We start from the raw sequence: 23,866 nt of genomic DNA, 5'->3' as shown, positions 1-23,866 counted from the left end.
ACGGCAAACGTGACATGACATCAGTAATACTACCAACTGTAAACTGTAATAGTGACCGCTCAGAGAAGTGCAGGGACATAAGATGAAGCTGGCAGAACGAATATCTTGAAACGAGTTCACGAGTGTGAGTTTTTGCTGTCTGTCTCACCGACTCGAGCGGTGATGGACTCCAGGTCTGTGAGGAAGGTTGGGATCTGCTGTAACTGTTCCTGCAGCTCGCGCAGGGCTCCTCTCCTCCTCTCCCAGTGAGCCGAGAGCATCACCACTTCTCCATCCACCACCTGAGGAGCACGGAGGATCATACAGTGAATACGGTAACCAGTATCTACGCGTCAGAGTTAAATACGGTGCAATATTCGAATACGGTGTTATACCATAAAGAATTCTATTATCTATAGCTCTATTAATGGGCCTATATTCATCTAGTGGAAATTATTGCTCATAATGAATGAATGAATGAATGAATGAATGAAACACTATCTACTGCAACAGATGATTCGTATTAGTCGTGGGAGAAATAGCACTTTCTGTGCGACTCCCAATGTGCACGGTGTCAGACCGGGGCAGATAAACTGACCGGAACGGGAAGCGTCTATAGAAGGCTTTCGGTAATCTCTCAATAAGTGCGTTAAAACAATGGGAAATTAAAGCCAATCACTGACGTGCACACATATACTCTGCAGTTTTAATAACAAAAGGTCGAGGCCGACATAGCCAGATGGAAAATGGCTGCAGAGAGAAGAAATCAAAAGAAGACAGTGATGTGTGTGGTGTGTAGGGTTAATGTACTGTAGGATGCATCTTGAGTAGTTAGGGCACTGAGCAGGCCATTTTAAGGGCTGCCTCAATCGTAAAATCCTTCCAGTGCACTGGAACGTCCGCCGACTCAAAGATCCCACAATGCACCGCAAACACCAGGGAGCATCGATGCTCGGTATGGTCCCTTTACTGGAGGTGATGTCAAGAATGTGTTTCGATTATACAACTCTGTTTTGATGTATGTTGGTTTTTCCATTTAAACCTTACTTACCTGTAGCCATACTATAGTAATATTACAGAAGAGTATTACACTGTACCAGTGTAGCCAGGAACCACCGAACTCTGTGCACATCTTATATCACGTATTATATTCCACTCAACTGTATTCTATTTATATAATGCTTTTAACAGCAGACACTGTCGCAAAGCAGCTTTACAGAAATCCGAATATGGATTTAAAGTTAGTGGGCGACGACGGCAAGGGAGAACTCCCCGGGACGACATGAACTCCCCGGGACGACGTACTGTATAACACAGTGGAGTTAAATGTTTGATTCCAATCAGGGAGAAGGTCTATATAGAGGTTTATGGATGGCCGTAGGGACTTGTATATAGTTCTCTCCGAAAGTATCGGAACACCGAGGCTAGTTCTACTGTTTTTTTGTTTTTTTTTGCAATACATTGAACACATTTGGGTTTGAGATCAAAAGATGTATATGAGATGATAGATCAGAATTTCAGCTTCCATTTCCTGATCTTTACATCTAGATGTGTTAAACAGCTTAGAGCATGACACTCTTGTGGCGGACCACCGAATTTTAGGTGAGAAAAAGTATAGGAAATCAATTAAATGAATATTTAAGTCCGATGAAGTCCTTTGCTGTGTTGGCAGTGTGTTTTAGATCATTGTCTTGATAAAAGTTGATGATAAAAGTTCCCAAATGATGAATATTTGAGTCTTCAATGTATAATGAAAACAACAGAATTGGCCTTGCTGTTCCAATACTTTCAGAGGGGACTGTAAATTGATTTTTTTTTTTTAAATTTTAAACGTGTATAATCACTGATATGGTGACATTTTCTCTGACGCAACATTGAAGTCAGAGTAAAGCTGTTCCTTTAAATTTTCCTATACGAGACCTTGTTCAGGACAGAGGGCGTTTCAGGACTAGGATCTGACAATCCGCGGTCGTATTAACCGCGGGAATTAGAAAAGAAATGCTGGTGGTGAGGGAACGACTGTAAAGTAAGTAAGTGTTACCGCGTAAATGATAACAGGAAGTAACTTGTTTATCGAAGACTATAAACTAATCGAAGGTCATTCTTCAATGACTCAGCTTATCTTCCTATAACAGCGTGCGTCATCCTGTTTTATCATCTTCCATATAGACCTTTGGCTTGGGCAAAATCTCAGCTTTTCAGTTCCACAACTTACTGAAGACAAATCCAAAACAGAAAGGACGATTACGTCACCATTTCATCAGCACAACAGAACTCGTCGGTTTGGATAAATTAGTAGCTGTAAACCATACGTAATAGAGGTCAGTGTTAGACATTAAAAAAAAAAGGTTCCATCATCTAGCTACTCACCTCTGCAGCTTTGGCACATTCTTTGGTTCGCTTGTGCAGCGTCACCCAGGTTTCCTCATATCTTGAAGGGAAGAAAAATGTGTGTGTGTGTGTTTTTTTTTCTTAAATAAGGGAACAATTTGGAATCGTGTACTGCTTTTATAAGCAGATGATGATGATGATGATGATGAGACACTTAACAGTTCATGAATGTGAGTGAGTTCGTTAGAAAACACATACCGGTTCAACAACTCCAGTCCGGCGGAGTACTGAGGAAGATATTCTTCTCTTCTAAAAGACAGACAGCAAAAAATCCGACCAAAATTCATCCAAGACATCCAACAACATACTGGAAAAACTCAACCAAATAAATCACCTATTAAAATGCATTAAACGAGGACTGCTTTTGACAAAAATAAATAAATAAATAAATAAATAAATAAAGACCTTTGATTCCCAACATTTTATTAGCATGTACTTACTTCTGTTTCTTCTTCACTTTGGACTCCTTGGACTTGTCACTCAAGGTCTTAATTCTGAAAGGTTTGAAAGCACATATATAAAACGGTCACATGAAAAAAAAAAAAAAGCCTGAGAAGTGTCCACTGTCATTTTACAGTTTTAAATACAGTACAAGAGCGGCCTCTAGAGGTGAAATTAAAAAAACGACCGCTGACTAATTGTGTTGTGTTATTCGAAGTGTTTTTTGATTCATTTTGAATGTCTATTTTTATTTGCTATATTAAATGTTACTTTTTGGTTCATGATGGATCTTATTTATTTTAATATTTATTAATAATTCATATTTGAATACTTATTTCATCTAAAAAAAAAAAAAAAAAGGTAAAGTACATTTTCATGGTACAGTCGGTACTGTTTATTTTTGTAATAAAGTTCAGCAATATTTCCCTTTGAATAACAGTATCAGTTTTTGATTAATCAGTTATCAGAAGGTAGGTACCACCCAACTTAGTAATCGGTATCGGTCGACCTGTAATGTGTTAGGTGTTGTCTGACCCCTCAGCCTTCCAGTAAGTCACGTAACAAACGTCACTCGTGCGGCTTTTAAAGCCGACTTTACACTGTATCATTTTTGGCCTGGCTTTGATGTTGCAAACAAAAATCGCACATTTTAAACTAATTGTTTGGTCGTGAGTTGAGATTAGTGGTCTTACAGTGCACGACGTGACGTTCATTACTGGCCGATTTAGCAGCGCTGCGACCAAAGACATCCGACGACAAAGTCTGTGTCAGTGTCAGTAGTTTTGGATTCAAATGTCAGGGTGTGAGCGCTGCTACGTCATAGAAGAATACTTATGCTGCCCTGTTTTCTCCATGAGCCTGGATCACACTGACTGCTGATGAAAGCGGTAACGTAGTCGGTTTCTTTAATAGCAGGTCTATCGTTCGAGGATCTTCTGAAGTGAAAAATCGGATTTGGAGGCCACGTTATCACACAGTCTGTTAGAGAACTGGGCCAATATTAATAATGGGATTATCATCATCTTGTACAGTGTGAAAAGTTATGATCTTAAAAGACTGCTGTAATCATACAGTGTAAAACTGGCTTCAGACAGTCAAGGGGATTTGTTCAAAAGCATGATGAAAACAGTAGTGGGTATTTTTCTTCCTTTGTTTCGTCTTCGCTCCTTTCTGCTCTAGTTAACGTGTAGTTCTGCTTTAAATGTAAAACAGCCTCTAATCCTAAATTTAGACCTGTGTATTCCTATTAATATCGAAATGTTAAATGGTATAACTATACGGCGCTGCTGTGATGTTTGTCAGCAGTTTCAATCATACCATGGATATGTGCCTTTACTTAAGAAAGACCTCAGAGGCCATTCATTAAAACAACTTATGTCGAGATCACGAGAAAACAACAAAGAAAAAAATTATAATGCATGGCCGCTTAGGGCTTCCATAGCCTTAGGTTATGTCAAGATCACGAGACAACGAAGTCGAAATCACGAGAAAACAACTTTTTATGTCAAGATCACGAGACAGTTAAGTCGAGATCACGAGATAACTTATGTCGAGATCACGAGAAAACAACTTTTTATGTCGAAATCACGAGACAATCAAATCGAGATCACGAGATAACAAGAAAGAAAGAAACAAACAAACAAAAGAATAACGCATGGCCGCTTAGGGCTTCCGTATTTCCTAGTAAGCTGTGTTGAACACAAACACGTGACCTTGCTGCAGTTGGTCACATGACAGTCATCTGAAACTGGTTGTTTGCTTTGAGTAATGCTGTGGAATGTAGTTAGCATTGAGCTAGCTAGCACACAGTGAGAAATGCCTCTACATTAACGTGTCCGTTTTCCCTCAGCTGAGAATGTGTGCACCTTTATTCACTAAAGAACGCAACAACACCTTAACTAACTAGTGTGTGTGAGTGTACCGAGAAACTACTAATATCACCTAGCAAGCTCTGAGGCCACGTCCCAAACCGCGCACTAGCACACTAAACCCTTAACACTGGGGAAGTGCGGTTGTGGACGCAACCCCCGAACTCAGAGAAACAACTTAACGCAGCCGTGTTTAGAAGGAAGGTGTTACAGTGTGTGTGTGTGTGTCTACATACCCTGATGTAAAGTCCTGCTGCACGCTCTGCAGTCTCTCTCTGAAATTCTCAAACATTTCCCACCTCTTATCGTGTTACATATAGCTACCGTCTACTGCTTATACTCCACGACACAAGTTCATACTAACAATACATAATAACATCCTGCCCCACTTAAAACAAGTGTGCCGCACCATTAAACTTACTCCACACCATAACAATACACACCCGACTGTCACTTCTGTAAAATCACAGCCTTGTTTTTTGTCCTCCAACCCGTATTCTGGCAGACTCCAAATTCTGTGCTGTGATTGGCTAGCAGTGCAGCAACGGCACAGTTCAGTTTTCTGATTGGATATCAATCAGTCAGCGCTCATGACGCAAACAGGTTTAACCCAATGATAGCACAGAGGGGGTCTAAATACGGGTAGGTGCGGAAGTAAAGCGAGGACACGTCGTTCATATGAAATGCCCACTTCCGGGTACTGTGTTCACGCCAAACAGTGATTGGTCTCGCGGCAGAGAAAGGGGGCGTGGCTTGAGTGGCGTCATAGACACACCCTGTTTGAGACTCAGTAGTGGGACAGACTGTGCAGAAGGCTGCTGCAGGGGAAGTGTAGAGGAATCTCAACATGTATTGTCACGTAACTCGACCTGATTCAGTCGTTATGGAGGTGGAGGTTGATCCCAAAGCAAATGGAGAGGACTGTCTCAATAAGGTAAGGAACTAAGAACATTGCTCAGGTGTAAATTTCCTATACATACACCTGATTCTGCAGCTTCAGGAAGTTTAGGAAGTATTAGTTAGGAGCATGTTCAGCATTCAGTTTCAGCTTCAGAAAGCTGAATATAGTCGGAGTGCATTACTTATTATTACTTATTACTTATCAAATACAGATATATATTCCTACAAAGTATGTATTCGAACAAATGTATTCATAAAAAAAATTAACTAAGTGCTATTTGTAAGTACATCTCTGTAGAACTACAATAATCAGAATACCCATAATGCATAAAGACATACCTATGAAAACACAAAAACATGGAGCGTGGGCAAATTTTCCATACAGATACGATAATATTTCAAATCTGTCGATGTGCACCGTTTTTCCCAGTCAGTCCGGGGGTAGTTGCATGGTTGTTGGTAGTGTGGTACTTTTATTACTCACATCCACCTTGTAGCTTACTGTACGTTTACAGACTTTCGTCCATCTTGTGTTCGTCCGCCAACTCTTCATCAATAAGGACTGCAGCTATAGATGGACGATATAGACTTAAAACCATATCACGATATTTTCCGGTATTTATTGGGATAACGATATCAGCGACGATATAAATATAGTGCCATTCGCCACGGTTTTCCGTTACACGTGACCACTGCGTGCAGTCTCGAGAGCCTCAGAAACACAGACATTTTCTGTTTTAAAAGTGAAACCGATTTTCTGTAAGCAAACCAGTTCCATCGTAGCGGCAGCTCCTCGTTCAGCGATAAACTCCTCCTCCGCTTCACGTTCGCCTTCCGCCATACTTGTTTTCGCTCGGCACGTGAGCTGCGAACCGGTCGCAGACACGCAGAAATACGTCATCAACTAGGCTTTATCGTTATTATCGCTGGAAGACTCATTCTTATTGTGGGGAGAATTTCTACCTTTACATCGCAAACGATACGATATCGCCCATCTCTAACTGCAGGACACTGTTGGATGGACATACTGTGTTCGGGTTGGCTGACTGTTTCTCTACCTATGCAACACAGCCGCACCTAACCTCACTACCATTTCAGTGTGTTACGATTCTCAGGGTCCGCCGGAAGTCCGTTTTAGCGCGCGGATTATCGGCTTAAGTACACGTCGAACCAGTGATATAACCTAACGTTATGTTTCAGGTGTGTGAGAGACTGGGGATCATCGAGGTGGACTATTTTGGACTGCAGTTCACTGGGAGTAAAGGGGAGAGCCTTTGGTTAAATCTAAGAAACCGAATCTGTCAGCAAGTGGACAACGTGTCCCCGTGCAGACTGAAGCTGCGTGTGAAGTTCTTTGTAGAGCCACACCTCATCCTGCAAGAGCAAACAAGGTGAATCCGATGCACGATTCTTCGACGCGTGCTTTGACATGAAACTTTACACTTAAGTGCACTCGCTCTCAAAATGAGAACGAGGTTTGGAACGGGGAGTGAAAATGTTGACGGGTGGTTTTTATCAATATCAATGCTCTGATGAAGTAGACTAATAGGGAAACCTCTTTGTAGTAATGGGTGGCATGGTGCAGTTTTAACGTACAGTCTCAGTGTCTAGACCGTGGTGATTTAGTTACAGTTTGAATGACCAGTGTCACGGTGACCGGCCTGCTCGCTAACCCAGCGTAACCTCGAAAGTTCCCCTCAAGTGAAACTTTTCTATTGTCCTTCCTGTTTTGGTTTGGAAATGTGAACCAACTGCGAAATCGTTTGTTCGGTTGTGCAGTTATATCATCGCGGCAATTACGTCACTTACTGATTTGCTTGTGTCCTGTTTAGTATTTGTTGCAGAAAAATGAATTATTAAGATTTTAAAATTTTATCGATGCCACACTGGGGAAATTCCCTCGTTACAGTAGCTCAATTACACACACACACACAAAAAAACAGATAAGAATACACATGAAATAGGAATAGAATAGAAAAAATGTCTAAAATATATATATATATAATAGAAAAATAGCAGTGAAAAATGATAGTAATGGTAATATGTGCACTATGTATGTACGCCTCAATATATCTATATATATATATCTATATCTATATATATATATATATATATATATATATATATATATATATATATATATATAGATATAGATATAGATGAGAAACACCTCGTTTATATACAGATAAATGACAAATGGAATATTGCACAGTTCACAGTAGAGGATGAGCAACAACTAGTAATAAACGAATAAATATATACGTAGTGCAGAATTTGACAGCTGAATGTTAGTGTCATTAGCAGTTTCTCCAGATTAGATGACCACTTTCAAATTGTAACGCGGTCTTCATGTTCACTTTATTCTCACTTCATTCTCGCCGCTGTATTTCTTTTCTAACCGTGTACTTGTACGACAGCCGCATACAGCAAAATCGAGAATGTTCTGAGAACGTCGCTCTTAACCGTTTGAGCAGATAACCGTGTAAGTTTGTAAGTAAGTTTGAGGTGGACTAGGATGAGGTTGGAATGCTGTTTTCTGTGCGCGATTTCACTGCACTTTCTCATCTCGTTTAGTACGGTATACAGTACTTGTTTTTGTTTAGCTAGCGGAATCAGTGCTAGTGCGATCCACATTTTACACCGTTTGTGTGTTTGGACTTCCAGCCTCTGAAAACTGCACCAACGCTCCATTTTGTGGTTAACTTTCTCCAGAGGAATGAAGACAAAACCGAAATAATTGTTTTTGGTCCCCAGAGATGGGCTCATTAATGAGCGTCGTAATCACTTCCCCTCAGTTTCTTCCCAGGTTAGGAACCTTGGTATCATCCCGGACTAGGAATCAGGCTTAACCAAGCAAATTCGGTCGTTACGAATAGTTTTTATCGACTTCGGATCATTTCTAAACGTAAAACATTTTTGTCTTTGGAGAAGGTTGTTCGTGCTTCTATCAGATCGTGTTTAGATTATTGTAATTCTTTGTACTCGGGTCTTCCTCGGTCATCTCTTGCTCGTCTCCAGACGGTTTAAACTGCAGCTGCAAGGCTGTTGACCAGGGCAAAGAAATATGATCATGTCACCCCAATATTAGCATCGCTCCATTGGCTCCCGGTCCACTTTAGGATTCAGTTAAAACTGAACTCTTAATGATCAAGCTCCTTCTTACCTCAAAGATCTTCTTACTCCACAATCATCTAGCAGATTTCTAAGATCTTCTGATAGGTTTCTTCTGTATGTCCCTCGATCCGGTTAAAAACTAAAGGTGATGGAGCTTTTTCAGTCGCTGCCCCTCGTTTATGGAATCGACTGCCACTGGACATCCGCCTTACACCTTCTGTTATCATTTTTAAAAAGAGGCTGAACGTGTATCTCTTCTCCCAGGCGTTTTAATCTCATTTTTACTATTGTTTATTTTCTCTCTGTTTGGTTTTATTCTGTTTTCTATTGAACTTTTCCTTACTTTGTTCAGCACTTTGGTCAGCTTTGCTGGGTTTTTAAATGTGCTATATAAATCAAATTTGCTTACTTTCTTACTTACTTTTTTACAAAGTTATGCCGTGATTCAAATAACGCGTGGCGTGTTTGTAACCCTTCCAAATTTTGATAACCTGTTGTTTAATTCTAATTTCATAATGTACTATTCCCATGAAGGCATTTGTTCCTGACGCATGTGAAGGAGGACCTCGTGCGAGGAAGCCTGAGCTTGGACTCGGAGCAGGTGGTAGAACTTTGTGCCCTTTTGTCCCAGGCAGAATTCGGCGATTACAATCAGAACACAGCCAAGTATTTCTATACGCAGATCTGTGGACAGGAATCGGACCCGAGCACCATGAACAGGTAAAGCTCGGGTCGGACAAACCACACCGCTCATTACTGTGTACGCTCACGCAGCGTGGAAGATCGAGCATTACTTTGTTCAGTTAAATGACAGGTTCAGTTAGAAATGTAAAAACACACCACTAGAGGCACTGTTGCATCCCAAGGCTTTGAGACTGTACAGTATACTACAGCTTTGTTTCACAGTTTTTTCCCCATTGCTAACACACAGTCCATGAAACCATTCACCGTTTTCTTAGAACTATAAACACAACCTCATAACTTGCACGGACCTCAAGCTTCCACGTCAAACTCAAATATTTCAGTCAAAAACATGTTCTCGTCTGTCGAAATCAAACACTGGCCTCGGATAACACACAAAACCTGACAAATATACACTGTGAAACTACTCCACTGCCTAGAGAACACCGCTGAGATCAGCTCGAAACACTACTACACAAACCTCCTATTGGGAATCTGGAATACTTCTGCAGGTCAATGTCTATTATACAACACACAGTATCTCACAAAAGTGAGTACACCCCTCACATTTTTGTCAATATTTGACTGTATCTTTTCATGTGACGACACTGAAGAAATGACACTTTGCTACAATGTAAAGTAGTGAGTGTACAGCTTGTGTAACAGTGTAAATTTGCTGTCCCCTCAATCTTGGCAATCTTCTTATAGCCTAGGCCGTCTTTATGCAGAGCAACAATTCTTTTTTTCATATCCTCAGAGAGTTCTTTGCCATGAGGTGCCATGTTGAACGTCCAGTGACCAGTATGAGGGAGTGTGAGAGCGATGACACCAAATTTAACACACCTGCTCCCCGTTCACACCTGAGACCTTGTAACACCAACAAGTCACATGACACCGGGGAGGGAAAATGGCTAATTGGGCCCGATTTGGACATTTTCACTTAGGGGTGTACTCACTTTTGTTGGCAGCGGTTTAGACATTAATGGCTGTGTGTTGAGTTATTTTGAGGGGACAGCAAATTTACACTGTTCCACAAGCTGTACACTCACTACTTTACATTGTAGCAAAGTGTCATTTCTTCAGTGTCGTCACGTGAAAATGTGAGGGGTGTACTCACTTTTGTGAGATACCGTATATGGAAGGAGCTTTTCGAAAAGTTCATTTCCATTACAGTACTGTCATGTGATCTTACAGTAGATGGGACGCACTTTCAAAAAGAAAAAGTTCCAATTCGAAAGAATCGAGTATGAACTCAGAATGGAACAGAACACCGTATATGGTCAATTACAGCACAGTATAAAAAAACAAACCCACACACACTTGCTGCTGATCAGCATCCTGTGAAAAAAAAATAGCCTTTATTGGCCGATATCGATTGAACTGAACGAATGGTTTGGGGAAACTCGGCCAACTGAAACAGTTTATTAGCAATCGAGAAAAACCCTATTATATCTATTTCCATTAAAATAATCTATTAGTGGAAGATGGGTGGTGTAGTGTCTCACAGCTCAGGGTCCCCGGTTCAGTTTACTGCTACTAAGCGTTCAGAATGACCGGACTGACTGAAACGTCAGATAATTTACTCGCCCTCAAGTAATTTCACACTCGGAGCTCAAACGTGTTCAGGGTAAATACTTGTGCTTTTGCCGTGTGTATTGTAATATAACGTTCTGCTTTGGCAGCATCGTTGCAAGGCACAAAGAGCTCCGTGGTAGGAATCGGGGTTCAGCCGAGTACCAAGCCCTGCAGTTAGTGTCCTCTCTGGAGAACTATGGCGTGGAGTGGCACTGGGCACTGGATGCTGACGGGCATAAAGTGGGCATTGGGGTTGGACCTGAGGGGCTGTTCATCTGCAAACAGGATTTCACACCTGTTCACAGGTAAAGCTGGAGAGAAACAGCTCAGCAGGGTGATTCTCAAGATTTACCATCTAATGTGCGTCTGGCTTTTAATTCCTTGCAGATTTATCTATCCGGCCATTCAGATGGCCACCCAGTCTGGGAAGCATGTGTACGTGACCATCACCAAGGACAGTGGGGAAAACATTATACTCCTGTTTAAATTCATCAGCACTAATGCTGCTAGTGGACTTTACCGCGCCGTTACTGAGATCCACGCCTTCTACAGGTGACAAGGCTTTTCTTTTCAACTCCTTTGCTCAGACGAACGTTTTCTGCGCTTTTTTTTCCCCCCCTCCCTTTCTAAAACGAAAATATCGAAACACTAAAATATCCTTCCCATGCGGACAAATGGATGTTCATGATCGGTTTTACGTTCAAGTTGTACCCGATTAATAATGTCAGTTAATCTATAGCTTTTCAGTATAGCTGCTTAAGCCTTTTTATTGATTTTTTTAATTAAAAAAACAAAACAAAACGTATTTGAAACCACCAGTTCAACTACGTTTTCAGAAAGAATTTGAATACAGAATGCAGAGGAAAATCTTTGATCTCAGCTTTCAGTAGTTCAGTAGTTTTCCCATCAGGTTCTGAAAACTTTGAGAACCTTCCGTGTTGCATGGTCACGTTTATTTCTTTAATCTTAACATCATTTCCTGAAGCAGCTATATCAGTTATTTCAAATATATTTGAAAGAAAGAAAAAAGAAATAATGATTCAAATAGTTCTGTTGCTATATCGTTTTGACGGGGTAATGTCGTTAAAAATGACGCCAGAACGCTCCTCGCTGTTCTGCTTGACTTGACTGCTCTGTGATATCTCTAGCAGTGAAATGTTAGTGCTGTAACATATTTATTAACGTGTCAATAACATGCTGTGGTCTTTTATTTGACTCTTCAGGTGCGACACAGTGACCAGCACCGTGATGATGCAGTACAGTCGTGATTTTAAGGCGCACCTGGCCTCCCTCTTCCTCAGTGAAAGTGTTGATGTGGGAAAGAAGTATATCTTCGATGTCCAGCGCACATCCAAGGAGGCGTATGACCGAGCTCGACGCACCCTGTTCAAGTCCTCCGGTGTTTCTCCAGCGAGGCGGATGTCTACAGACGAAGAGGAAGGCTCTTGTGAGGGCTGCAGGGAGACGTGTGTGCTACGGGACAAGCTCCAGAGACTACAGGAGGCTCTGACTTGTGCGCTGTGCTGTGACCGGGAGATCAGTACAGCCTTCTGTCCTTGTGGTCACATGGTCTGCTGTAAACTCTGCGCTGCACAGCTTCAGGTGAACCGAACCTGTCAATGTCATGCATCTAATCCAGAGCCGTTCTAGCACGCGGTGCGCACTAACAATCACTCGCTACGTTCTGAACTTTGATCAGATCAGAACTTTTATTGAAAGGGAAGCTGGATAGATGGATGTGTTTTTATGTTGTTTTTTTTTTAATCATTCTGATGACCAAACGAATGCTTCCTGAATACTAACTCGAAGAAACAAATATTACTGTACTGTTTCCATCCATCCATCTTCTATACCGCTTACTCCTTTTCAGGGTCACGGGGAACCTGGAGCCTATCCCAGGGAGCATCGGGCACAATTCGGGGTCTATACCGTTTCTTTTCATTTTATATCCACTTTATTAGGAACGCCCGAACACGTGCACCTTCATGCAGTCGTCTAAGCAACCGATCATGTGGCAGCAGCGCAATGCAAAAAATCATGCAGATACAAGTCACGAGCTTCAGATAATGTCCACGTCAAACATCAGGATGAAGAAAAAGGTGTGATCTCCGGCGACTTGATCGTGGCATGGACGTCGGTACCTGAACATTGGGACTGGTTTGAGCGTTTCAGAAAATCATCTGATCATCTGGGAATTTCACACACAACGGTCTCTAGAGCTTCCACAGAATCGCCACATGATCGGCTGATTAGAAGAATGCGCAGGTGGGACGGAGGACGTATTGTTTAATAGCACGAGTCTAAAATGGGTCCAAAAAGAGCAACTCGCTTTTTAAAAATAGTAATAGTTTGCGCTTTTGAAAATCGACATTTACAGAATGAATTAAAAGCATCGATTAATTACATTCTCCGCTTTCCTCTCACCTCCCAACGCACACTAGTAAGGTAGATTAGCTATGCCAGGGGTTCCCAAACTTCTCCAGACCAAGGCCCCCCAAATGGCATTACCATTTGACCGAGGCCCCCCTTTTGCAAGATGTCTTTAAAACACATTAAAAATACAGACTTCTGAATATATCCCCCTTTTTTTTTTTTATTAATAATTACATCTTTACATTACATGACATTAGGAATTGATTGTGTGTGTGTGTGGTTGTCTGAGAGTGAGAAAGAGAAAACATACTAGTGGGAGGGATGGGCACACCAAATTTTTGAGGCCCCCCGGGCGCCCCCTGGTGGCCCCAAAGGGGACCCCCACTTTGAAAACCACTGAGCCATGCTGTATTACCCCAGGTTTGAATGAGTGTGTGCGGATGGTGCACTGCGATGGACTGGCATCCCATTCAGGGTGTATTCCTGCCTCACGCCCAGTCTTCCCAGGACGAGAATAAAGCGGCTACTGAAGATGAATGAATGATTGATGGACGTCTGTCTTTTCAGAAGGACATTACATCAAACTAGTACACGTGTTCTACATATTAACCTGGGATGTCCTGTTTTTAGGTGCTGCAACGATCCTGCAGGTTTTATCAGTCAGTAAAGTAAATAGATTCTCAGTGTCACGTAGAACTCACAGGCATCCAGTGAGCAGTGAAGTTATCTACTGAGTACACACACACACACACACATTATAAGGTTTGCGTAACCGCTGGTTACCTTTTGCATGCTCTGGATGTGAACGATTTTCTGTACTGATGCACAGATTCTTACTGACTGAAGGTTAATAACCTCAGAGTGACCCTCAGCTTATTTAATCTACTGTAATGGGTCAAGGTTGAAAGCTAGTCCGGAGAAATCCAGGTTATTTCAAGCATTCTACGCTTTTAAGGTACTGAGCCTTAACGTTTTGACGATCAATCGAAAACTGCCATTCCATTAGGGGAAACAACTTCCATTTAAAACACACCGTCTGGCCGAAAGTTTGCGGACACTTGACCTTTTCGGCCATATAGTGCACTTTTTGCTTTTTCAGCGTGGGTGTTAATAATATTTATGATTATTGTCTCCCCTCAGCACTGTCCAGTGTGTCGTTCGGAGATTGAAGGTGTTCAGCACGTCTACTTGCCCACTTGTGCGAGTCTGCTGAACCATGTGGACATGTGAGGAGTGGACACTGAGACGTGCCAGAAGGTTTGAGAAGCAATCACAAGACCAGTACACTCATTGATTAGGCGTTCTTCAACTCAGCCAGTGCAGACTGTTCAGCCTGTAGCACAGGCTAGTGATCTGTGGAGGTGTCCACGTTGTCCTCATGGAACCTGCCGCTCAGATCTGTTTGATGAGAAATTGGACACCATGACACTCACATTTCTTGATGTTACATACAATGCAATATTATTACTTTTATTATTATTATTATTTTCATCAAAGCGAGAACATATTTGTATTTATTTGTTTCCTCTTAAAGTCTTCATTAATGAAATATGAGTCAGTGCAGCAGGTTAATATGCATTTGTATTACTTTTTTTTAAAAAAAAAACAAAAACACTTTGAGGTAAACACTCCATGGTTAGCATTCTTCATGCATTTTTAAATAGTCTTACATTTTTTTTATTTTTAAAAAAATATAAAATCATATATAAAAAGCTCATGTATTTTTAATGCCTTAGAATCTTTCCTTTTTAAAATTTTTTTTTTTTTCAAACAGTCTTCAGTGTTCAGAGAGGAGGGTCTTGTATATGCTGCACTCATAAAGGATTTTTATGTGTTAATATATGAACACATGTTGCCCCACAGGGTGTCTAAACTTCTGCATTCATTAAGGGAATGAATATACAGTACTGTGCAAACGACTCAGGCACCCTATTTATTTTTTTTTAGTTTTAGTACAAACTTTGTTATAGATTTTTATTTGATGACTTCTACATTATCGAGTCAGTACAAAAACATCTTAGACTTCCGAACATTAGTTTTCCAGCGCAAAAGTATCTGTTACAGAAAAAATGTTTGTATGTCTATAAAGAAAGCAATATATTAAGAGGTAAGAGACACTTTTCAGACCAAAAAAAAAAACACAATGAAGGCTGCTGGACATTGCTGCAAAACTAAGAAGAGAGTGCGACAGTCAAAGTCTCCATCTGTAAGATGCTCAATAAAACCTACGGCTCAGTTCCTTATAAAACTGCACTAATTCCACCCGAGACTACTACAACTTTTTATAAGCAAAGGGTCGTCACACCAAATATCGACTTTGTTTCATTTGTTTTCGTTTACTTCTCTTTATAGTATTTGTTTTTTCCTTATGTTGCATGTGCCTAAGACTTTCGCACAGTACTGTATCTGCGTTTCGTTGAATTTAGCCTGTAGTAACCCTTATTGTGTCGTGCATTTACATTCACAAGAGTTGGTGACTGACATTAAGTATTTTTAAAAAAAAAAAAAAAATCTTTTACGTGCAGTTTGAATTGTATCGGGTTCCTTCCTTTATTTTCATTTTCTACTGGACACTACTTTCAAATTCTGTTCATGCTATAGAAGTGTGGGGCAAACAGTTTTCCCTTCAGAATATCCCATTTTCATTCATTCTTTTCAACGATTCGGTCATTGCTTTCAGTTCCTACTTTCTCGAAACCCCGGTGTTTATGACAAGCGTATCCCCTTACGTGTAGCATCTTTACTTTTAACAAGTTCTTTATTATTTGATGAGTAGCTCATCAGAAGTGTTAACTAATTTATAACTCATGTGTAACTGATTTAAAAGATTCCTACAAAATCGACCCATTTTTCATGTATGCATTTCAGTAGTTTTTGTTTTTAATTTTTTGTATGCCATATATATATATGTATGTATGTGTGTGTGTGTGTATATATATATATATATATATATATATATATATATATATATATATATACAGTGAGGGAAAAAAGTATTTGATCCCCTGCTGATTTTGTACATTTGCCCACTGACAAAGAAATGATCAGTCTATAATTTTAATGGTAGTTGTATTTGAACAGTGAGAGACAGAATAACAACAAAAAATGGAGGTGGAAACATTATGCTTTGGGGTTTTTTTTCTGCTAAGGGGACAGGACAACTTCACCGCATCAAAGGGACGATGGACGGGGCCATGTACCGTCAAATCTTGGGTGAAAACCTCCTTCCCTCAGCCAGGGCATTGAAAATGGGTCGTGGATGGGTATTCCAGCCTGACAATGACCCAAAACACATGGCCAAGGCAACAAAGGAGTGGCTCAAGAAGAAGCACATTAAGGTCCTGGAGTGGCCTAGCCAGTCTCCAGACCTTAATCCCATAGAAAATCTGTGGAGGGAGCTGAAGGTTCGAGTTGCCAAACGTCAGCCTCGAAACCTTAATGACTTGGAGAAGATCTGCAAAGAGGAGTGGGACAAAATCCCTCCTGAGATGTGTGCAAACCTGGTGGCCAACTACAAGAAACATCTGACCTCTGTGATTGCCAACAAGGGTTTTTAAACCAAGTACTAAGTCATGTTTTGCAGAGGGGTCAAATACTTATTTCCCTCATTAAAATGCAAATCAATTTATAACATTTTTGACAGGCGTTTTTCTGGATTTTTTTGTTGTTATTCTGTCTCTCACTGTTCAAATAAATCTACCACTAAAATTATAGACTGATCATTTCTTTGTCAGTGGGCAAACGTACAAAATCAGCAGGGGATCAAATACTTTTTTCCCTCACTGTATGTGTATATATATATATATATATATATATATATATATATATATATATATATATACACACACACACGTGTGTATATATATGTGTATATATACATACATACATGTATATGTATGTATGTATATATAATATATATAATGTGTGTATATATATATGTATATATACATATATACACACGTGTGTGTGTATATATATATATATATGTATGTATATATATATATAGTGTATATGTATGTATGTATATATACATATATATACACGTGTGTGTGTATATATATATATATTAGTGTATATGTATGTATGTATATATATATATATATATATATATATATATATATATATATATATATAACTTTCATATAAATAGCATTTATACTTTTATAAACAAATTTTGTTTATTTAAAAAAATAAAAATAATAAAAAGTATTTTTCCATACGTTTCCTCATGGAATTTGTCAGTTTTTAAGTACTTCAGTTGTATTTTCATGACATGTAGAGACGTGACCTGGAAATGACACATGGTCCAGATTTTTTTCCACAACAAGTCTAGTCCTTCTTGGGACTAATCTGTATGCCAGAACGACCCTTAAAATATACTTCAAATATGAAGGAAGCTATTGAAGAGACAGACATTTGACCTTGCTGTGACCTTGACCCTGTTTGGATCAGTTCCCAAATCGAATCTAGTCTATTCATCTGCTGGTTGCAGTGATAATTTCACATCACTCCTACAAACATTCAACCACTCGTTCTTGAGAGATCACTCTAACGAGAATCTCGGACGGACACACATACACACTGCTGAAGCATGGATCGATGGCAAAAAACTTAGACAGCGATGAAAATGGGTCCTGACCATGAACGTGTAAGTCGCATCTTTGTATGACAAACAGGAAGAAAGTTATCGAAGAAAAACTATTTCAGACATTTGACCTTGTTGTGACTTTGGCGCTGTTTGGATCAATTCCAAATTCGAATCAGTTCTTCTTCTGGTTTCAATGATAATTCCATGTAAATCCTATGAACGTTCAATCACTCTTTCTTGAGATGTTGTGATAATGTGAATCTCGGACAGATGGACAACCTAAGAATATTAATTCTCCCCCACTCAATGGCGGAAGCAATGATAACCCAGGACCCTGAGCCTGTGAGGCATTAACACTACCCACTTCTCCGGTTCTTCCTGCTTCTTTACTCAGTGTTCTTGACTGAAGAGCTTCTTCATTCTGTGTTTCATAACCTTCCAAAATTGCCTAACCCTTCGGAAAAGATCATACAGAAAGAAAGAAAAAAAAAACAGGGCAGTAAACAAAACATCTGTAAGCTATGAATATAAATACAGACATAGTTTTAAGAGTCATATTATTATTGCTATTATATATGATATTTTCTCTGATCAGTGACCGATCAGTGTACATCCCTATCCTCACCTATGGCCGTGAGCTAGTAGAGCTAGGTAGTGATGAGGCAGCTCCTCAGGGTGAACGGCTCAGCAGTTCAGGAGAACCTCAGCGTAGAGCCACTGCTCCAAATGACAGGAGCCAGTTTGGACAACTTACAAAGACTCCCCCCGGTAGGATCCTGCTAGAGCTATATCAGGCATGTCCCAGTAGACAGAGACCCTGGTCCAGACTCAGGACCTGGTAGAGAGATTCTGTCTCACAATTGGCCTGGGAACATCTGGGAGATTCTATCTCACAGTTGGCCTGGGAACATCTGGGAGATTCTATCTCACAGCTGGCCTGGGAACATCTGGGAGATTCTATCTCACAGTTGGCCTGGGAACATCTGGGAGATTCTATCTCACAGTTGGCCTGGGAACATCTGGGAATCCCCCAGGAGGAGCTGGAAACGGTGTCCCGGGACAGAAAGGTCTGAACTGGCCTTCTCAGCCTACTGCCACCGCAACCCCCACCAGGAGAAATGCAACAAAAATGAATGAAAGAATATTATATTTTACATATCGCCTATTAAATGAAATGCACTTAATAAGCATTAAATAAAATTGAACCAATAAATAGATGTTACTTTAGACAATCAGTGTCTTGATGTCTTTCAGTGGAGTTTGGATTTGGATCTTTTTCACTTCAAAATGCTCAAACTTAGGATTGAGAATGAGACGGGTTGAACAGGGAGTAAGACAGCACACGGTGTTCTCCATGCAGGAAACACACACTGTACACCTCATCACTCTTTCGAGTGCTCACGAACGCGCTCAAAGGTCACTGCACTCTTCCGGCTTTACATTTTATCACTCGACCATAGCTGGTTTGAATCCGACCAACGCTCACAGAGTACTCGGGTCAGCTGCACGTTCATACGGTCTGCGTAGAAACGGATGATGTAAGTGTTATATAAGACAGCTTCTGTTAGAATCTCAGGAGGGTTTTATCTTGCACTCTCATCGTGTCACTAAAAAGCAAAGTTCATTGTCTTATACCGCAGGTGGGTCATGGCTGACTGCACGGGTTTAACATCTCAGTGGTCTGTATTCTATATTGGGTCATGTCCAATGGTAATGAAAGCCAAAGGGATAGTGCCTCATAGTAACATGTACAGGTGCAGAGGTGTGAACTGGGTTGAAATATACTGAATCACTTTGGAATTGAAAACATCAGACGGTATCACCACTTCCTGTGATAAGTGGATCATGGATTGATACGTTTTATTGCTTCTTCAAACCATTTCACTGTTCTGTCCAGAATCCACTTGTAGATGGACCTCTGAGGCTTGACCTGAAGGTTCTTGCCCACCTGAGTTGGAACACATATAGGGACACTGCACTGCTTATATTATGTAGCTATGCTTGTGTTAAGGTGCCCGGTCATTTGGGTATAAAGCAGGGGTGTCAAATCTTATCCGGAAAGGGACGGTGTGGGTGCAGGTCATCATTTCACTCAAGCAGAAGCCACTCCTGAGTCTATTGAAAGCCAGATTCAGCTGAATAAACAGGTGGAATCAGGTGTGGCTCCTGATTCCACGTAGAGTGAAATGAGTACACATTGTGTTCGTTCGAGATAGTTAGAATGAAATTGCTTCATTTTGAATGTTTGTTATTACAGGATGTTTTCTATCAGAATTAAAATGACAGATGTGCCCTCTTGTGGCTTAAGCATTTACATACAGTCCCCTCCGAAACTATTGGAACGGCAAGGCCGACTCATTTCTTGTTTGTGCCGTACGCCAGAGACATTCAGGTTTGAGAATAAAAGATGGAGATGAGACGAGAGTTTCGGACTTCAGATTTTATTTCCTGGTATTTGCATCTTGATGTGTTAACCAACATAAAACATGGAACCTTTTGTTTCAGACTACACAGTTTTTAGGTGAGCAAAAGTATAGGAACAGATAAGTCTCGAAGTAAATTAAAGTACTTAATATTTGGTTGCAAGCCTGCGACTCACTGACATCACCAAACTGTTGCATTCTTCTTTTGTGAAGCTTTTCCAGGCTTTTACTGCAGCTTCGTTCAGTTGTTTTTTTTTGTTTCAGGGGGTTTCTCCCTTCAGTCTCTTCTTCAGGAGGTGAAATGCTGCTCAATTGGGTTAAAGTCTGGTGATTGACTTGTCCAGTCTAAAACCTGTGTTGGCAGTGTGTTTTGGATCATTGTCTTGCTGCACGATAAAGTTCCTCACAATTAGATTGGATTCATTTCTCTGTAAATGGGCAGACAGAATGTTTCTGTAGACTTCAGTACACCAGTTTTTTCTTTCTTTTTCATGACATTCCAAATCGTTGTACTGGCTATGCCCGATGTTTGTGCTCCGATTAATTTTCTCTTTTTTCTCAGCTTCAAAATGGCTTGCTTTTTCTCCCACAGACAGCTCTCTGATCTTAATGTTGGCTTATCCTTTTTTTTAACAACAAATGCAGTCTTCACAGGTGAAACTGAAGGTTAATACCAAGAGTAGATGTTCAGAGCTATTTACTGTTTAAACAATCAATCTAACAGGACACACCTGGGTAACAAGGAACACCTGTCAGTCACATGTTCCAATATTTTTGCCCGCCTACAAATTGGGTGGTCTGATACAAAATGTGCTGTGTTCTGTGTCATTTAACACATCTACATATAAATACCAGGGAATAAAAGCTGAACTTCTAAAGTCATATTCAATGTTTCATCTCAAACCCAAATGTCCTCACTCTACAGCCAAAAAAAACAAAAAAAAACAAATGAATTGGCCTTGCTGTTCCAATAGTTTTGGAGGGGACTGTAGTTTCTTTCTGTTATTTCTGTCCAAAAAGCTTAAAAGGTTATTTGTAATTAACGTCTACATCCAGCATTCCAAGTAAAAAATAATAATAATTTAAAAAAAAGCCAAATAAAACTTGCACAGAATTTTATTGGAGTATACAGGGACATTAAATGTGTACTATACAACAAGTCATTTCTAAATCAGACATTTAAAAAATGAGTCCCACATTTCTTTATATTTCATTTAAATCAAACAATAGTCTATTTATTAAAAAAAAAAAAAAAAAATCTTTAAAAAAAAAAAAAAAAAAAAAAAAAGGCTCAAGCACCACCAAACAAAAGAGAGCACTGAATCCACGGAACAGTCTCGGATGCATCATTTACAGCGATACACCACAACAACATCTGAGGTTTAATTCTGTCTTATTTGCTTTTTGTTGTTTACAAAATAAATAGGTCAGAAGAACGAGAAAAGAATTGTACACCGCTACACTAGTCACACAAATAGTAATATTTTATCACATTGCTTTTATTTCAGAAAAGAAAAAAATTCTCTCTCTCTCTCTCTCTCTCTCGCTTTTTTTTAAAATTATTTTTATTTATTTTTTAAATGTTTTGAGGTTTTACACAGTGACCTGAAGGATCTACCCTCAGCACTTTCTTAAACTGCTGTATTCAAAATCCAGTAAAATCAATGGTTTGGTAAGAAAATGAATAAATATAGATACTATAAAGTTATAACAGTTGCCCAAAGGATGTATTGTCCAGCAGGGGGTGATAGTGAGTAAGTCTGAGTGAACCAGTCAGAGCTCTGGTGAAGGCAGGAAGAGTGCCATGTCCAGGTGATGACTTGTACAGCTGTCTGACTCCAGAAGTCTAACGGACAGCTATTCTGTGTTCTGCCCTTAGTGTGACATGGTGCTATTGCTTGAGGCTTTTCCTGGTTTTCCAAGCATTACAAACTAAAACCAAGAGAAAGGTCTTCGTGCGTCTTCGATCATGAAAACACAACAAAGTGTTCATACATTTTCCACAGCTGTTATGTACACAACACAGAGTCCTTCTGAAATTGTAATCTCCACACCAGGTTTCTGTCAGAAAGGCAAAAGTGGACGTCGCAGTGTCTGTATGGTGTGTATTATTGGGACGCTAAAGTAAATATGGCGAAAAGTCATTGGACCAGTCTCTTCACCTGAGCCTGAAGTATGTTGATTTGTGCTGAAACGTCGACTCCCTTGCTTAGAAATCAGTACTTCAGCATCCTTTTCCAAGGTTTTTGTCCAAATGAATTCCTTCTGATTACATGTCTGCTGAATCAATGGTCGTAATCTCAACATGAAACGTAAGCGCTGGAATGTCAGAACGCTGCGGAAATGCTTTCGGAGTTGCCAAACGATCGATGGACACGGCTTCATCGTCAAGGCTTTTCATGCAAGCTTTACAAATAAAGAATTACGCACAAGTATTACACACAAATATATCCATAAAATGAGTACAAAATAAATTCATTTAAAAAAAAAACAAAAAAAAATTTTTCAAAACAAAACAAGCTTCGCGTTCGTGTGAAAGTTGCATGCCCTGCGCGTGTGAACTGAACCGCTGTTGGACGGGGTGAACTCTGGAATATTGATCGTTTTACAAGCATTTACAGTAGCACACTGACACCAGGGTATGTTTTATTGAACTACTCCGGATAATACATACAGTCCACACAATTAACATTAAATCAAATATTTAGGCCATACATTTAATAAAAGACGGAAATAATAATAATAATTAAAAAAAAACACACACACACATAAGCGATTAGAGACGGACTTTGATGTAGCTGGCTTCTATTCTAATGTCATAGCACCAATCCTTTAACTGCAATAACAAAGAAAACCGACTCCACAGGTTAGGAATGTGTTTAATGCTAGTTTCATACTTATAAGACACTTAAACTACGCATGAACATAGAGCGACCATCTCTTCCATATACACCTTTTTTCTATGTGCTAATCTTTTGTTCTCTCTCTCTCTCACACACACACACACACAGATTTTAGAAAGTGCGTAAACTCTATCCGAAATGTGCAATCATGCATCGCTTCCCCAAATAATATCCCCTTACAACACACACACACACACACACAACCACGTAGCATCACACTCACACTAACACCCACACCTACACGCACGTGGATGACATTTTGGTTTACTCACACACTCGAGTTTCCAAAGCATAATTAGTGATAAGTCCACCCAGTAACGTATTTCGAAAGAAAATGAAGACAAATCACAGAGACAATGCAAAGACATCCATTCTGTAAACCTACTTTAATATTTCTACTTGTGCAAATCGCAAAAAAAAACAAAAAAACAAACTGAATTACTGGTATACATAGTATAGCTTCGTCGTCGTAGTAGGGCTCTCTTGAATTAAACAGCCAGTCGAATTGCGTGTGTTGTGCCTTTGCGGTAGACAGCACACCCAGCGAAGTCTGAACAGAGTGTTTAGTTACTAAAAATAAAAGAAGAGATTCTTAAACATGAGACATTTTGGTAAACTGTGTGGTTGACC

General features: G+C 40.0%; 2 protein-coding genes across 2 annotated transcripts in view; one reads left to right on the top strand and one right to left on the bottom strand.

Annotated features, from left to right (window-relative positions):
* dtnbp1a (dystrobrevin binding protein 1a) overlaps positions 1–5,173 on the bottom strand; it is a 34,337-nt gene extending 29,164 nt beyond the window's left edge. Inside the window, exons 1-5 of the mRNA XM_053622004.1 lie at positions 4,916–5,173; positions 2,811–2,864; positions 2,569–2,619; positions 2,350–2,410; positions 149–281 (exon numbers count right to left, since the gene is read on the bottom strand). Of these exons, the coding sequence (XP_053477979.1) occupies positions 149–281; positions 2,350–2,410; positions 2,569–2,619; positions 2,811–2,864; positions 4,916–4,971 (355 nt within the window). The 5' untranslated portion in view covers positions 4,972–5,173. The remainder of the gene's footprint in view (positions 1–148; positions 282–2,349; positions 2,411–2,568; positions 2,620–2,810; positions 2,865–4,915) is intronic.
* Positions 5,174–5,490: 317 nt separating this feature from the next.
* mylipb (myosin regulatory light chain interacting protein b) lies at positions 5,491–16,238 on the top strand. The gene is made up of 7 exons (XM_053621991.1): positions 5,491–5,613; positions 6,780–6,970; positions 9,228–9,413; positions 11,057–11,254; positions 11,337–11,501; positions 12,173–12,551; positions 14,463–16,238. The coding sequence occupies exons 1-7, from the start codon at positions 5,527–5,529 to the stop codon at positions 14,550–14,552; spliced, it is 1,296 nt and encodes a 431-aa protein (XP_053477966.1). The 5' UTR covers positions 5,491–5,526; the 3' UTR covers positions 14,553–16,238.
* Positions 16,239–23,866: the final 7,628 nt, after the last annotated feature.

This window comes from Ictalurus furcatus, chromosome 1 (assembly GCF_023375685.1).
Source record: "Ictalurus furcatus strain D&B chromosome 1, Billie_1.0, whole genome shotgun sequence".
Classification (NCBI taxonomy): domain Eukaryota; kingdom Metazoa; phylum Chordata; class Actinopteri; order Siluriformes; family Ictaluridae; genus Ictalurus; species Ictalurus furcatus.
The sequence above is the reverse complement of the archived record's forward strand: the minus strand, read 5'-3'. Positions and strand labels throughout refer to the sequence as shown.